Source organism: Topomyia yanbarensis, chromosome 1 (assembly GCF_030247195.1).
Source record: "Topomyia yanbarensis strain Yona2022 chromosome 1, ASM3024719v1, whole genome shotgun sequence".
NCBI classification, from domain to species: domain Eukaryota; kingdom Metazoa; phylum Arthropoda; class Insecta; order Diptera; family Culicidae; genus Topomyia; species Topomyia yanbarensis.
In genome coordinates, this window is record NC_080670.1 from 197,176,657 (window position 1) to 197,193,886 (window position 17,230).

The 17,230-nt window shown below is 40.2% G+C and overlaps 2 protein-coding genes across 2 annotated transcripts in view; one reads left to right on the top strand and one right to left on the bottom strand.

The window, feature by feature from the left end:
- Positions 1-794: 794 nt before the first annotated feature.
- On the bottom strand, positions 795-2,694 carry LOC131686856 (GDP-fucose protein O-fucosyltransferase 2). Its single transcript, XM_058970853.1, has 3 exons — positions 2,539-2,694; positions 1,854-2,476; positions 795-1,795 (listed from the first exon to the last, which is right to left on the bottom strand). The coding sequence occupies exons 1-3, from the start codon at positions 2,558-2,560 to the stop codon at positions 1,067-1,069; spliced, it is 1,374 nt and encodes a 457-aa protein (XP_058826836.1). The 5' UTR covers positions 2,561-2,694; the 3' UTR covers positions 795-1,066.
- A 10,814-nt stretch (positions 2,695-13,508) lies between these two features.
- LOC131686865 (membrane-associated progesterone receptor component 1-like) overlaps positions 13,509-17,230 on the top strand; it is a 36,402-nt gene continuing 32,680 nt past the window's right edge. Inside the window, exon 1 of the mRNA XM_058970863.1 lies at positions 13,509-14,376. Within this exon, the coding sequence (XP_058826846.1) occupies positions 14,055-14,376 (322 nt within the window). The 5' untranslated portion in view covers positions 13,509-14,054. The remainder of the gene's footprint in view (positions 14,377-17,230) is intronic.

Consider the following 17,230-nt stretch of genomic DNA (forward strand, 5'->3'; position numbering starts at 1 on the left):
TTTGTCAGGACCTTCGCCTCGTTCGAGAAGAAGTTGCATAGAGTAAACTCTTCCTTTGAATGCACGGACGCGTGGCTCGGGTTCGTTGAAATTTTCCGTTCAAGCGCTTTAACCGTCACACGATCATCGGATAGCTGTTGGGAATTCTGAGTTACCTGTTCTCCATAGAAGCCCCGTCCCATATCCGGCAACCGATTGACTGTTTTCTGCCGTAACTTTCTTGCACGCTTTTTGTTATTCGAATCCGAAACGGCATATGGGTCTAGTGGAGAAATGCTCGAGTTAAATATACACGCGTTTTATTTATGATAGATTAAAAGAGGTTATGTCATTTTAATGAGTGAAAAGCAGTGTTGCTCACTAAAGGGTTCCGACGAACGTCGGAACAGGGAATTCATCACTCTTCAACACATTTAGGTTGAGTTAACTCCGAATTCTCTAACGAAAACCTTAAAGATGAAGGATGTTGTGCGGTGCAACACAGTCCTTGAACTAATGTAAAGTGGAACTAACATGCCGTCGTATAATTAATAAATTACAATTACAATGACGATATTCACAGGCTGCGATTTCGATTCGATCCGCTTAACATTTCTGTTGCACTTGAGAGCCAGGAATTCTGTTGGATCCAACTATTTCGTTATTAGTTCCTCCAACAGAGTGCAAAAATAGCCCACGCCAATAATGCCGAAGACCTTTTGACAAAAAGTTGGCGCTCGGTGAAGATCGAGTACGAATTTCTTTCATAAATTAACTGAAAAAACGGCCTCCTGTCGTCTTCACTGTATGTTTGGCATTGGTCCATTATTTATTTACGATTTAAATAATCACAATTCATGTTAAAGTTTACTAGATATTATACGTAAATCTTGAACTGGAAAATCAGATCCTGTTTTGTGGATCAATTTAAGCAATGTGCTGCTCAAATCATCCTGAAAACGTGCTCCTCCAACAAACGCAAGTTGAGAAATGCGGTTCAAGAACGTCCCTGCCAGCTGTTCTTCAATCACAATTATATTCTGCAGTCTAAATGAGTTCACGACTTTCGTCTATTCACGGGGGCTTCTCAACCATACTGAATTGGCCAAACGGAGTTCTTCTCGCAACCGCCAACCTCCTCATCCTTACAGAACGTATTAAAGGTTAGGTCCTTGGCAAACCCAAGAATCTCACGTTCTTCGTAAATGCGATAAGTGAAGGTGGATTCGTACGTTCCGACAAAGTATCGCGCATGGGAGCAAATAATTTGATCCACGATTGCCACTCCGCCATCTTTCAGTCGTTCCGCTTCCTGTCTACTTTCCGGTATGAAGCGAACCACCTTGAACCGTCGGAGGTAGTTTTTAAGTTCGTGAAACTCGGTCCTATCACAGTCCGATGAAATGAACACTTTGCGTAGACCCAACTCCAACAGCCGCTGTTTGATCTGGTTAGAAGCGGAACGTAGCGAGGGTGTAGTCTTTTCCCGTCCATACAGAAAATCTGCCCGGCGTAGGTGAGCACAGAGGTATTCTCCACCTCGTGCCTTGCGATATGGCCGCTCCTCCGTCCAGGATGCTGGACGCTGTACTCGATCCCGTTCGTTGGAAGAGTTGAAGAAATCCAATCGGAACTTGTCCGCTATCCGCACCAGTTGCTTGTTGAAACGCATTGACCGGCGAGCTTCCCAGTAATCCGCGTTGCCCCAGTGATCGTGCAGAATGGTTTCAGCGTGGTAAAGCATGATAACTCGCTGCATCCCACGTGACTTGTGCTTGAACTTCTCAAACATAGAATGCAGCAGTGAGGCAGATCCCTGTAAAATGAGACGAAATCTTGAATTCTTTGGACACATTAGACTTTTGAAAACATACCTGAAACCTCATACAGATCAGTTCATTAATCGTAATGTTCCGGTAGCCCATAATCCCCGGAACCCCTCCAACCGAAGGTATTGAGTTTCTTTGGCAGGCAGCCTCTTCAAATTTATCCACAAACACTCCATTTTCGAACATGTCCTCGAAGTGTTGTAACCGGTAAAACTCATCCAGCCGAACAACCGAAATATCTCGTCCTACATTCCTTCGGTACTCGTCGAAAAATTGATGCATTTCTATCACATCGGCATACCGGCGCATTGAATCCAAATCAAAAAAGTGAGCCCACGGAATGTGCATTTGATTGGGCGATGACCGCCAGTGGTACAGTGCCGACCACGGGGGCAGAACGAGTTTGGTATTCGCGTACGAACGATGTTTTTGTAAACCACGTAAAAACACGGCCAATCGAATGTAGACATCCCGCCGAAGATTGAATCCTTCCGATGGATTTATGTCGTACAGTAGATAGATCGGGGACACCGGAGTGGTTGACGCCACCTGATTAGATGGGTCGTGAGGGCACTGGTGAAAGTGTAGGAAAAAATCTTTCGAGTTGCAACTCGTGGTATTTTTTGCAGACGTCAGACCGAACAAGAACAGTAAAAACGGAAAAATTGCTGTAAATTGAAACTGAAATCAGTCACAGTTAAGTTTATTAGTTAAAGTTATCGTAGTTTACTCCAGTTCATAGTGACTAGCATCCAGTAGGGGACTATCTGTAGTTGCTTAAGCGCAGACACTACTTAGCACCAGTACTATCGATTTTCTTGTGTTCAGCCGGTGGGCGATTGTTTACGCTATCCATATCGCTGCGAGTATTTTGCTTCGATGATAAGCCTGTGAAGAACAAGAAAAACAGCAGCATAAAAACATGTTTATCAAATTAGCGTTACGGTAGTTACGCGATGAAACATTTCGAATCTGGCATACACTGAAAGTCTCGAACTGGAATTTATGCTCAGAAATGCATAGGGTAACCAACCGATATTGAGTAATCAACATCCCCATGAATAAGTGAAGTTTTTAGTTCCTTTTTTACGTTCACTGGTGCCCGGTCAAACCATTCGGAATCTGATTCAGAATTCTGAATGGAGTCAGTATGGATTCCAAATCAAATGCAACAACCGATTCTGAAACCGATTGATTCTGATCGGTTGTTGTATTTGATTTGGAATCCGGTTCCGGAATAAGTTTAACTGGGTGGAAACTCATATTTTCCTGCACGGTAAAAAAACTTTACCCATTTTATGTAGTCAAATTGCCCATTTTCGGAAGTTATTCGAGCTGTCAAAAAATGGGTATTTTTTTGTTTCTAACAATGAGTACTTTTTATCCATTTCACAACTACTCGATGAGGTAATGTCAATGAGTATATTGGTCTTGATAATGGGTCAAAAATCCTTAAGCATTATTTCAAGCGAGTTAACCGGCAAACTAAGGATCGTAGTGGAACCTGCAAATTGTCGTCCTGCATCGGAGTCCGTGGCGGAAACGGAACATTTCGGCAATGCTCCGAAAACAACGTCTGTTTAGACTACTGAGGATGTTGAAAATATGCGCCAGTTCGGCATTTTTAGAGCAGCCAAAAGATCCAGCCCTCAAAAATATATCCAGTTGGCGGTTTTATTTTGTTAAGTAGTTTTAGAATAGGATTTCTATCTAGATTTCTATACTTTTATAAGGAAACAATAATGTGAAATGAATGTTATTTGGTTTTTTTATTTAGAAATAATTCTATTGACAGTATTTTTCATTCTGGCGCGAATTCCATGAATGGGTATTTTTACGCATTTTGTTGTAACAGTTCTGCGAAAAATAATGGGTGAAACATACCCAGGTTGACGTACAAGGTCTGTACTCATTTATGGGTACAAACGCTTTACCCATTTAATGGGTTATTCCACTTTTATTGAAAATGCGTAGTTTTCTACGCATTAATGGGTACATGATTTTATCAGTGTGCAGTGTGTTCAGCAAATCTGGCCCGATAACCCACGGACTAATCCATGTGCTGTTGTGTTAGTGCGAGATTGAGGTTAAATCTGGTGGAATTTATAACAAATGAGGTTGAATCAGCTAAATAATCGCTGTGTGCGTGCCTTATTTCGTATACATATATGTCCATACACATTGTACGGTGTTGGTGTCCTAGACGTCAAATAAGTCAATTGTCGAATAGACATCGACGGAGATCCACTACTCCACTTGGTTAGCACGTTGGCAATGTTACAACCATCGCAGATTGGCTAAGAGATTCTTCAATACGAAAGGCTTCGACCCAGTAAAGTTGTATTGTTATACGCAAAATATGCTGGAATCAATCAAAATACGCTGTGTTACATAGCGGTACTTTCCTAGCCCCAGCTCGACGGGAATGGTATTTGCTGCGCTCTTTGTTCACTTGGCTGATCAGCTGTTCTTTAGAAAACCTGTAACCAACTGATCAGCAACAGTAAACAAAAAGCGCAGCAAATGTCATATCCGGCCAAGCAGGGGCTCGGAAAGTACCGCTATGTAACACAACGTGTTTTACGTGATACCACCAGATTTAACACAGTTGAAATGAACCACATGACAAGGTTGCATTGTTCACAGAGACACTTCAAGAATTCTACGCTATTTGAATGAGAGACAATTGCGGCACTAACGTCCAAACGTTAGGAATGTGTACTGTCTTAAATCACTTTGTCTGCTCAATGCTAGCACCAGAACCGGTTGACCGAATCGAGGCTGTAGAACGCATGTTCATTCATACGCTTCGCTCTTCTACATCTCCCATGGTTAGACAGATTACAACTGCCAAGCTAAGAAAACCGTTGTCAGTCAGTACACCTCGATACTCTCAGTATGCGAAAGGCCTGCTCTCGAGCTAATAATTCGTCTCGGACTCACTGTCTGCTCTATAATTCTCGAACGACTGCTTCTTCAAGCATGTATTCGAACACTACGTAATAACTCCCTATTGTGACTACCGTTCAGAAGAATACGGTCTTTACAGCGCCGTTACCGGACTTCCGCGACTTTTCAACGGAGTTTCTACCGCGTTTAACTTCCACTTGACGAAAAATACTATTAAAACTAAGTTTTTATCTGTCCGTAAATGTAACTAACCTAAATTACCACCGTTGCGGCGAAAGGGACTGTTGCTGTAGATATAACAAATAAACCTATATGATTGAAAGAAAATAAGCCCCGTTCGATTTTGATGAGGGGGTATGAGGTGGGACCATCATCATCATCATCATCATCATGATAAGTTCAAGGTAGGTACAGTCGCGCGAATTGCGTGAGTTTCGGATTTGGCGCGTTTTATCCCAACAAACATTTTGGCTGGATAATGGTTTAAACAGTTCTTGTTCAGCTTATTCTCACTGGTTAAAGGCTTGTTCAGCTTTCATTGTTTGTTGGGATGTTCTCAATTTAAGATATCACGCGGATTTTGCGCCAATTCCATTTTCGACAGTGTTTTATTTTATCAAAATATTTCCTAACATCAACAATCAATCCAATCGCTGGCAACAATAATCTCTTATGTATGAAAAAATAATCTGATACTGCCGATTGTGAACTATTTATTTACACAAATACGTGTGTAATATGAACAAGGTTCAAGTTATGTTTTTTGAAATAAACATTCATTTAAAAATGGCATGAAACATGAATGGCAATAAATTGGTGTATCCAATGTTCGGCGCTTTTTAATTAGGATTCAACTATAAAGCTCTGCAAATTTAGAATCGCTGCGCTGTTTTTTGATCGGTGAAGTAATCCTAGCGGTTGATTATAAGAGCTTTTGACAGCAATCCGTTCACAAAGCTTATATCTTGAAATCCTGTGAAAACTTTTAACATAATCAGAGATGCCAGGTACTTTTTTCAAATGTCTGCAATAATAATTTTTAAAGTCTGGGAAGAACAAAAAATGTCAGGAAAGCTAGTGTAACCAAAAGCCATTATATTCAAAAATCTGCAAATATCTGCAACAAAACTAAAAAATCTGCAAATATCTGCAACCAAACTAGAAAATCTGCAAATATCTGCATCATCGAAAAAATCTGCAGCTTAAATTAAAAGTCTGCGAATTTGCAGACTTGTCTGCAAATCTGGCATCTCTGAACATAATAGGTGTTTTCTCAAATCGCAATGCAATGGAAAAGGAGCGAATTCTTTCTGTCCAAAAATAATTAAATCACAGGACTTTGTCAGGTACGAGCTAGGGGCAGATTACTTGTGATGCATTTTTAAAAATCAGCAAAAATAAATAATTTTTTTTCCATCAAAATAGAAATGCATAATTTATTTCGCGTTGTGTGCAATGTATTTTGCGTTGCGTGTAAGACGTCAAACCCAGGAGGGTGTCACCAACGACACGACCAGAAACTTGGTGAAATATTTTGACAAAAAAGTGTCCGAGTAATTTATCGCCAGTTACCAGTGCATTGACTCGCCCCTCGGTAATGATGAAGAAATATTTTCTTGGGCAACACTGCTTTGATTTTGATATGCGTATCCTAGCAATACATGACAAAAATAAACAAAACATCTAGTGAAAAGATGGATTGAAGAGCCGGACTGGATTTGTTTGACTGGTTTTTGTGAGTTTAAAAGACGTTATTTGGTAAAAAATACAAAAATTGCTTCATAAAATATTTTCGTTTCAGCGCTCACAAACATTTGAATATTGCGACAGGCAGGATTTGTATACCCTGAGTATTTTTCTTAACATGAATTAATACATCGGCTTCCTGAAAGTCGAAAATTTTCTAAGATTGATTCGGGGTTTCACAACTTGCCTATGATTGCCACAACGCTGCATTCTGTAAAAGTTGTTCTTCGACCCGACTCAGATGAATTTGTACGATTCGGTTGTGGAATCGTAAACAAATTTCGCAGCCCGTTCACGAGACATTTTCGGCTGTGGGATGGGAGAAGACTAAGCCGCTAAAGTCCTAGTATTGAAGATCTTGTTCCTGAGGACCTGAGATGTGCGGTGAAAGTCGAAAATTCCGCTGATTATCCCGATGGAATGGGTGTTCATCAAAATTTGTAACCGTCAAAAATGCCAATTATGCATAGCTCATTAAAATTTTCGCTCCAAGGACATTTCTTGTTCTATAAAATTTATTTGTTGGAATAATATTTATTACAAAATATCTGTTTCTTACTCTAGAAAGCAAAACTTTTCACACAGACAGCCAACTAGAAATCTTACTGTTCATCTCAATCACTGACCTTACTTTATCATTATGTCTAATGCTACCCATTAATTAACTGTATACTGTTGTTTGTTGCTCCCCAATGCATTGTGAAATATACTTATTCTGCATTACGATAGATCGATTTTTCGAACGAATGTGATTTGCCTTATCAATAACGACAGCAAAATCAAACGTGTGTCGGATTCGATCGTGATACATTCGTTCGAAAAATCAATTAGTTGTAATCCAGAAGAATTGATGAGGGGACTTTTGTTGAGAAGCCAGTTTTTTGAGCTGCAGAAATATGTTAACTGCCGTTTATATAAAAGTAGATTTATCAGTTGTAGCCACGAGGGTGTCACTTCTGTCATCTGCTATGGAGATATACAGGCTTTGACAGTAGTCAATTTATGATGGGCCTAGCCGCTTCTAGGCCCACGTCGCCCGTGCAATAGCATTGGGTTGTTTTGATTTTAACAAAGGCAGATGTTGGCTAGTACAAAATGGCTGCCTAGCAGGAGGCTGGTTGTAGCAGATTGTGAGAGAAAGACAAACTGACAGATCTGGCGGAGGCGGCATGGCTATACATTCCGCTGCAGTGATCGCCGACGCTGCGGGATTGCGCCACTTTCAGGTCAGGTCTTGCGGATTTTCTTCAACCAAGTAACTGTGTTTGAAACGATTCTTAACCGGTATCATTGTTATCATCTGTAACAAAAATGTATTAAAATATTGCAAAACACCTATTACGTTACACGACCCTACCATCGGTAGCATTTTAGGGCACGGTAGCAGAAAGTTGAATACAGCGTCCACTTAAGATCGGGTCATCAAGGTGGTGAGGCACTGAGTACATTATCAATGATCATTATAAAATCGACCATAAGCTAACCATCTCCCCGTGTGTATATTTCGTGTATGCTCCAGTCCATCATGCTATTTTTTGGCTTTGGCAAACCACCACTCATTGAGCATATCGGTAGTGGAAACGTTTTCCTACAGAATCATCAGCAATACATTGATATAATCACCCTAGTCGGATGCATCATCAAAGTCCATCAAATAATTAATTTTTGCCTAGTTGTACTATTTCAACGGAAGCACCAAATTCAATACCTAATACTCCTAGAGAAACTGAAGAATCCGAACTCAGAAGAGAATCCCCAATTTTTGCCTTTCTCAATAGAAAGGTATTGCAATTGCTCTGAAAATCGACTTTTTAACGGAGGCCCGGAGGGCCGAGTGACATATACCATTCGATTCAGTTCGTCGAGTTCGGCAAATGTCTGTGTGTGTATGTATGTGTGTATGTATGTATGTGTGTGTGTATGTGTGTGAGTATGTGACCAAAAATGTCACTCATTTTTCTCAGAGATGGCTGAACCGATTTTGACAAACTTAGTCTCAAATGAAAGGTGCAACATTCCCATAGGCTGCTATTGAATTTCTAATGGATCCGACTTCCGGTTCCGGAATTACAGGGTGATAAGTACGAACACGCAGAAAATGTCGATTTTAATAAATTCTGCAATGAATGTATAAAGGTGAAAAATTTTCCAAAATATGACCACAACTGCTTCGATTTGTAGTATTAGGTCACTAACATCCATTCAAAGTCTATTTGGCCACATTGGCCACCATCCTCGGTTCCGGAAGCCCCGGCGGAAGTATCTAAATTCAGAATAACAGTCACATCGGTTTCTCGGAGATGGCTAGACCGATTCGACTAAACTTGGCCTCAAATGAAAGGTATTGCGTCCCCGTAAATGGCTATTTAATTTCATCCCGATCCGACTTCCGGTTCCGGAGTTACAGGTTGTGGCGTGCGATCACATAGCAAATTGTGATTCAAACCGATACTCCGATGAAAGCAAAAAAGGTAAAAATTTCGCTAAAATGTCTCTCAAACAACTTAAATTTGCTGTTCTAGGTCACCGACGGCCAACCAAACTTTCGTTGACTACATTAACCACCATAGACGGTTCCGGAAGTGCCCGGGAAAAGCGGCCATCTTTCAAAATTTACGAACTCACATCAGTTTCCCGGAAATGGTTGGGCCAATTTTCACAAACTTAGTCCCAAATGATAGCTATAATATCCCCATAGATGTCTATAAAATTTCGTACGGATCGCTTATATGGTTCCGGAAATATAGACTAAACCGTCCGGTCACATATGAAATTCCCATATAAGCCGGAACTCAAATTTTTTTTTCAAAGGGGGGACCCCATGAAATTTCAGAAATCGAATTCGTATTTTTGATGCCAAACATCTTTAAAATGCATGAAACGTCGAGATTTTATGTTATCTCGAAAAATTTTTTTTTATAAAAATCGACTTTTTGGGACTTTGCCGATTTTGCACCTTTTTTCAGTTCAATATTACCGTGGCTGTTTTTTCTTTTTCAAAATTTTAGAACTCGAGTAATGATTTATTTTCCTGTATATAGTTGTCATGTGATGTATAATAATAAAATGTAATATATGCAATTAAAGATTTTAATGAATATAAACAACGCACACATTCTCGTGATTCATGATTGAGAAAGGCACAATTGCACCGCTAGGTGGATTAAAATAGGTTTTTTTGATAAGTGTTACATGATTGCATCGCAAATGCATGCATTTACATTTATACGTAAACGCAACCTAAGGTCGTCTTTAAATTGCTGAAAATAGTAGAAAGATTAGCGCACTATAATCGCAGAGAATTTGAGAAGAGTTTCTCGATCCTGAACAAATGTGGTGATTTTTCTCTAGTCCTTCCGCTCATTAAAAATGTAGTTATTTTTCCTTGGCCTGAAAAAAAAGTTTTAATTATTATTATCTACTTTAAAAAGCAAACGATCTGTTTTCTTGCCAATTTGTTTTTTCCCGCGTAACCATGGGTTATTTGGAAAAAATAACAACAGACTATTGAGTGTTGCTAGTTTCAAACATTCTCTAACCAAAAGTCATATTTGACAGTACGAGTTACCTGAGTCACTGAGGGGTAGTCAGATTTGCGATGCAGTTTTAGAATGCCAGTGTCTAGTCGTGTCGTTGGTGTCACTCCTGTCATTCGCTATGGAGATATACGGACTTTGACAGTAGTCAACATATGATGGGCCTAGCTGCATCTAGGCCCACGTTGCCCGTGCATTAGCGTTGGGTTGTTTTGATTTTAACAAAGGCAGATGTTGGCTAGGACAAAATGGCTGCCTAGCAGGGGGCTGGTCAAACCCTACAAAAAACTAGCGCTACATGCAACGAAACGTCCAACAAAGTGGATCAGCTTAGGACGTTGGTTAAACAAATTTTTCTGCGAGGGGGTGCTAAGTTGATGCAAAAATGGAAATTAAAAGCATTTTTTCTAATTTGATGCAAAACTTGTTATACTTTCTTAGAGTGAGCCGCCCCTAGAGTACGAGGATTGCAAAGGTATTGAAAATAGACCGTCTGAGCAGTTCTGACACATTTCAAGGAACCTTTGTTCCCCAGAAGGTGTGATCAACGCGTCGGGCGTGGTTGTAGTAAAAAAAATCTGTGCTGTACGGTACGAAGTATAAGAATTCGGAAAGGTTTCAGAGCTGGATCGTAAATCAAAGCAGTACGACCAAAGTGCCGTCCCTAAAGCTATTACCCTTATTCTTTTTTACGACGAATGCGATATTTGTTCGAAAGCGATTCGAATGAATAGCAAGCCCATTTGATTCGAAAAAGTCCAGGCACCTTTCTGTTGACATCGCTCATCATCCGGTACACACTTTCTTTAGCCACGGTCTTGATCCACTGATTCCACCAACTCATCAAACGACCAAAGCCGCTGGAGACTGTGCTCTTTATCTTCATCTTCAGTTTTCACTTTATTATCCCAAAATACTTTGCTATTAGACGAGGCTGGAAACAATGTGATGGATTCCCTTCTTTTTGAATGAGCTGGACTCCACTGTCGTATCATTGTCCTTGCTATAAAGGAAGCATGCTTGGGTTAAGTCCATCCAAAACGTAACGGACCATTATGGAACATAATGAATGGTAATATCCGTTTGTTGAGACACGTACTTTTCTTCCGAATTCAGTGTTTTCTGTCAGTGTCTGGTTTTCTTGATACAGGAACAGATGCCTTGCCAAATGATACTTTTTTTTCGCGAAAAATTTGAGCCATGAAACTCGTATGAAATCGGCTATCGCGTAGGTTTTATCGTCAATCAAAACACATCCATCGAGTTTCACCAGCACCTGGTCGAACAGCTTACAGACCTGGAATCTGCCCATTGTTTGTAGCTTGAGATTGGATATGGGTCGTTTACTTGCTCAATGATATGTGTAATCTTCTCAAAGAAGGATTCCCTGCAGATTACAACGAGTAGTATTCTTTTTTAGCTAAATTTTGTCCGAATGACCTTAAATTGTCGATATACGGTACATACTTTGAAAAAATTACAAAATTTCATCAAGATGGGAGCACAATAACTAAAGTTACAGCTACTCACAACCTCTAAAACACTCATAGGCGGAAGTTGGTTAATTGAGTGCACAAGAACCATTGTTCCCGAAGTCGGAACAAACACCGTTCTTTTAGTTGATTACTGCACAGCTAAAAGGCTGTAATTTATTGAATTCCATTAGTGGTAATTGGTAAGTATTTGTATGTGTGTTTGCTTACATTTACAGTGTTTCCCTATCTTTTCAGGTTCCTGTTTTACAGTGGAAGGACACTCCAGTGTATTCTACAAAGGTTAACGGTAAGTTTAGGTTAGGTTTAGTGGTAAGTAATAAATCTAGGTAAGTATTAGTTTGTAATTTCATACCTGAATTCACTTTCTAGTCTCAGCTTTTTAATTAGGTTTCCACTTGTGTGGCTAATATAGTGCAACGTATTAATTTAATTATAACTCGCGACAGAACTGCGATTGTACGGAAAAACGTGAGTTGGGTTACTTTTGTCACTTCGCTATCAATTCTGCTGACTAATTATGTTGATCATCTGTCAAACCGCTCGCACTGCCTGGTCGTGACGTTAGGTTAGCGAGGGATAGGACATATGGTTAACCAGTGACGCGCCACAACAAGGGGTATCGGCGACAACCATGATGCAATCATTACTGGAATTTTTGGAGAATCTAATCCGAGTTTTTCATATTCTGTTGCCGTGACTACGATCAACTTTTCAATATAGAGGCTCTTTTTAAAAATTCTGGGAGAAACAGGAGGGGAAGTTTTTGAACGTTAGTGACATTCCTTGTACTGAATTGAATTACTTTAGATTAGCACTAATCAGTTGCAAAAATGTCCACCAATATTGTATTCAATCTAGATGTTTGTAAAACTTCTAGAAATAACGCAAAAGCTTTCGAAAGTGAAGCAGATAACCCGAAATGTGATAGTCTATTTCAAGAAGAACCATTCAGAGGATTCACTTAAAAGACCTAATCGAATATTGGGAATAAGTCCCGTGTGCATCTTTATGCTAAGTGCTTCATTCATCGGTCACTAATCGAACGAGTAGCATGTGGATGCAATGAACTTTTTTTTGTTCAAAGGGGGGAAAATTTCAAAATCGAGCTTGTATTGTTGATGCTAAATGACTTTAAAATGCATAAAGCGTCAAAATTTGACGAAATCTCGAATACATTTTTTTTACGAAGATTGACTTTTTTGGACGTTTTTTGTACAAAGAGGGGTGTAAAGGAAAATTTCAAAATCGAATTTGTATTCTTGATGCCAAATGACTTTAAAATGCATGAAACGTCAAGGTTCAATGTAAACTCGAAACAATTTTTTTAGCGAGAATTAACTTTTTTTGACTATTTTGGTTCAAAGGGGGGAAAATTTCCAAATCGAGCTTGTATTGTTGATGCTAAATGCCATTAAAATGTGAAGAGCGTAGGATTTGATTTTAACTCGAAACATTTTTTTTAGAGAAAATTGACTTTTGGACGTTTTTTGTTCAAAGGAAAACGTCGAGATGCAAAATCGAAAAAAAAAACAGAGAAAATAAACTATTTTGGCCTTTTTTGTTCAGAGGGTCCCCTTAATTTTAAAATCGAGCTTGTACCCGGTCAAACCATTCGGAATTTGATTTCGAATCCTGAATGGAGTCACTATGGATTCCAAATCAAATGCAACAACCGATTCTGAAACCGATTGAGTTGGAATCGGTTTTTGCATTTAATTTGGAATCCATAATGACTCCATTCAGAAATCCGAACCGGTTCCGGAATGAGTTTAACTGGGTAATTTTGAAGCCAAATGACATAAATATGCAAAAAGCGTTAAGTAATCAAGTAAATAATACATAAACTGGCTTCTGTAACTATTTCGATTATTTTCTTTCCGTGCCATCAAGCCGGTTACTTTTGACTGGAAAACCGTAACGCATGTCACGGCCCAGCTATCATTTGGTTGAATACTGCGACGCATTTTTTTTAGGTAGCGCGAAGAGCGACGGTTGTACTTTTTCGTCTCTCTTTCTCCCACCCAAAAACTGAAATCATTCTCAGTACGTCAAACGTGTGGAAAGGTCGCGTTGTTTTTCGCTGCCGTGAAAAAGAGGAAAAACGGTTTTTTTTCATTTTGCATTTCTATTCCTTCGTTGGTATACGCTGGCCAAGCAGATTAACATTTTTGTGAACGTGTGAAGCGGAAGTGAATTAATAGTGGTTTCAGTGTACCCTAATCCGGATCGTTTTCCCGATTCCAGATGGTGAAAAAATTGCGTTACTAGTGGTAGTCGAATTCCGTGTTAAAAGTGCTTGTTTTTCTACGCTTCCGTCGTTCGTCGCTCCTTTGTCTCTCCAACCCACTCGACCCACACCACACACGGTGACTGGCGGTGTTGCGTGTACGGGAGGCTCAAAGTCGTAGAAAAGATACATCGTCGCGATAAAATTGCATCGGAGTAAGAAATAAAAAAACGGAGTTTGTTCGTCGCCTGTCTTCATTTGTGTACGTGTGTAGCTGCGGCCCAGTGATTGGTGAATTGCGAAAAAGAAACGAAAGTTCTTACTAACCACCATGTCGGAGGAAAAGGTCATCCCGGCGGAGAACTCGGACGAGCTAACGGGTGGCTTTCTGAGCAACGTCGTCAATGAGATCATGTACAGCCCACTGAATCTGGTTCTGGTGGGTGTGATCACATTTCTGGTGTATAAAATTTTCCGCAGCCGGCAGCAACCGGTCGCCCCCGCACCGGAGCCAGAGCTTCCCCGGCTTCGGAAGGACTTCACGGTGGCTGAGCTGCGGCAGTTCGATGGCACCCAGCCGGACGGACGGGTACTTGTTGCCGTTAACGGCAGTGTGTATGATGTAACCAAGGGAAAGCGCTTCTACGGACCGGGTGAGTGCAGTTTTTGCTGTTTTGTTTAGTTTGCTTGTCTGGCCAGTTTTTGAATACATGCCCCGCTTTGGGCGAGGGCCGCAATTTTGCCTACACGGTGGATGTGCATGTCTTGGGAGGGGGTTGTTCTGGTGTGGATTCCTCTAGCACCGTAACTTGTATAGGCTCGAAGTTTTGCTAATGGTCAGAGTTGCCAATTACGATATGTATTGCAAATAATTGCCAGGAACGGGTTGACGCATAGAAACGTGCTCTGTACACCTGAGTTGGTATGTCTAAAATATCGAACGCTGCACTGTAGTTTGCTTGAAGTTATTTGTTGCTTTACGAAACTTAAGCTCAAAATCAGGCTAAGCATGTTGTGCGAGTTCTAGATCGTAGAACAGATATTTTCCAATGCTAACAGACCAAGCTGAAATCAGTTGCCTAATGCGAGTTTGGAGAATGCAATGTAGCAATTTTGATAATTTCTTTGTCCATGGATTTTCATGTCGCGTTTAATTCGGTAAAGCAAACCCAACAGACGAATTATGATAGCTTATTCTTCTACATGATTGCTGACTGTCCAGCAATTATTAAGCTTTAAGACACGCATCAATGTCTTTCAAATTGAATTTAGGACTAGAAAAATATAACGCGGCAGCACTGTTCATCGCACACCATTTAAATAGTAGACAGTGTTATCATCGAGGTACTGATTTGATTGCCCAAAGTAACCGAAACCACTATACCTACCGACTCTACGAACGACTAAGCAAGTTGGAAGATGATAAATGAAACGATGAGATAGCACAATAAAATACCGGCGCCGACGTTTGTTTCAAGTTTCGAGCTGTGTGTCTGTATGTGCTCGTATCTACACATGCACTACCCGTTTGAAGGGTGGGGCACCGAGGTGAAGTAACATCGATAGGGGTTCCGAGCTGTTAGCACACGGACGGTGGGTTCAAATTTGTTAATAAGTAGACTTCTTTTAATTTTATCTTCGCTCGAAGAGGTTGATTTGAATATGCAAGGCCTCACATAAACATTGACCTGCTGGTGGTAGGTAGCCGTTGTTTACAGTTGAAAAGAGGAGTGCCGTCTATCGTATTCCGGAGAGTTTCTGTGCTGTTCAAGCGCAACTGCGATTGACGATCGAAAGGTGCGAAATAATCAGTGAGCTGTGAAGCGCAGCAACTGTGTATAGGTACCTACTACTCATGCCCCGGTGAATAATAAACAATTAGCAAGAACGATTGTGCTGGGTGCAGTCAGTTTCAAAATTGAAAGCTCCCCGTTTTAAATAAATGAATGATTTAAGCTAGTCGTAAGCGAAACAAGGCGAGAAGGTGGAAGTTGAGCTCGAGCAATGACCAAACTTGGTCGTTAAAGATTTGTTTTGTCCTAAAACAATGAAACGTTTTGTATAATCATAATTATGGATAATGTAAAGTTTGTTATTCGTAAGAAGATAACATATAGACTAAATTAAAAAAAAAATCTGATCTGGCTGTTGAACTTAGTTCAACAGGATATTTTTGAGATTAAGGACGGAGTTTGGGGACCGATATCTTGAAACGAAAGCCATGTAGTCGAATTAGACGAAGGATGCTTCAGACTACAGTATAGCGGCGCAACGAGTGCTACTGCCGAATCAAACGGCACAAGCTACCCAATTGTCCAATCTTCAACAAAACCATTCTATAACAGCAGTAACTGCGCAAGGACAACCTTATCCGTTCTTGGATGCGTTCGGCTTCCCAGATAACTATTCCGGTGTTCCATGTGTACTTCAGCACAATCCACTCCAAGAAGACACCACGTATATCACAGACAGTGTAGTACCGAGAAACACGAGAAAGTTTTATTGAGAATGGAAAAGTTGTCTTGGTAGTTTTTGTTGACTTGAAACGAGCATTTGAAACAATTGATCGCCGTAAACTAATTTGCGTTTTGGAGAAATATGGCGTAAGAGGAAATGCTCTTGAGTGGTTTCGCAGTTACCCAGAAAGACGTACGCAAGTTACAAGCTACATCCGCGCTACATCATCGGAAGCCGAAATTAACGTTGATGCACCACAGGGTAGTGTACTTTGACCACTTTTGTTTATCCTTTTCATTAACGACATGAGAAACATTTTTAAAAATGCGGAAATAAACCTGTTTGCCGATGACACGATTTTGTTTATCATCAGTAATAGTTTCGAGGAGTGCATCAGGCTAAGGTACATTGAGCTGACGAAGTTTAGTGATTGGTTGAAGCGGAAAAAACTCAAACTGAACATTTCCAAGACCAAATATATGATTGCAACTACGCGGTAGATAAATGAAAGTACTGCAACAGTTCAAAGAGATGCAGAGATAGCTGAACGAGTTGCAACTATCAAATATCTTGGGGTCACATTGGAGGAAAAACTAAGTTTTAATGAGCACGTGAACTATACAATCCGGAAAGCTGCCAAGAAGCTTGGCGCTATTTGTAGGATTAAAGGGTTTCTCACATTTGACTCAAAGATAACTGTTTACAAGACTCCCCATTTTGATTAATGTGCTTCTTTTTTGTTCTTAGCATCCAAGAAACATCGTAAGCGAATGTAGACCTCACAAAACAAGGTAATGCGATCGTTACTAAAATGTGACAGAGTAACTCCGCGATATTTGATGCTCAATGGTTTACAATGGATGTCAGTTCAGCAACGTATTGAATATAGCACACTTGTTTTCATCTTCAGAGTAATAAATGGAATGACGCAGCAATACCTGTGTAGCACTGTTGTGTACGGAAGAGACGTGTACCGGTATGAAACCAGACAAGTCAGCAATCTGAGATTGTTGAGCATTAAGAAATCTTGTACGCAGAACTCATTATTTT

Bases quoted from the DNA above. Each gene is read 5' to 3' on its own strand.
- LOC131686856 (XM_058970853.1), bottom strand. From the start codon at position 2,560: ATGCTAGTCACTATGAACTGGA. The intron at 2,477-2,538 runs GTAAACTACGAT...TTCAATTTACAG, and splicing joins GCTAGTCACTATGAACTGGA to CAATTTTTCCGTTTTTACTG. The intron at 1,796-1,853 runs GTATGTTTTCAA...CTCATTTTACAG, and splicing joins TGATCTGTATGAGGTTTCAG to GGATCTGCCTCACTGCTGCA.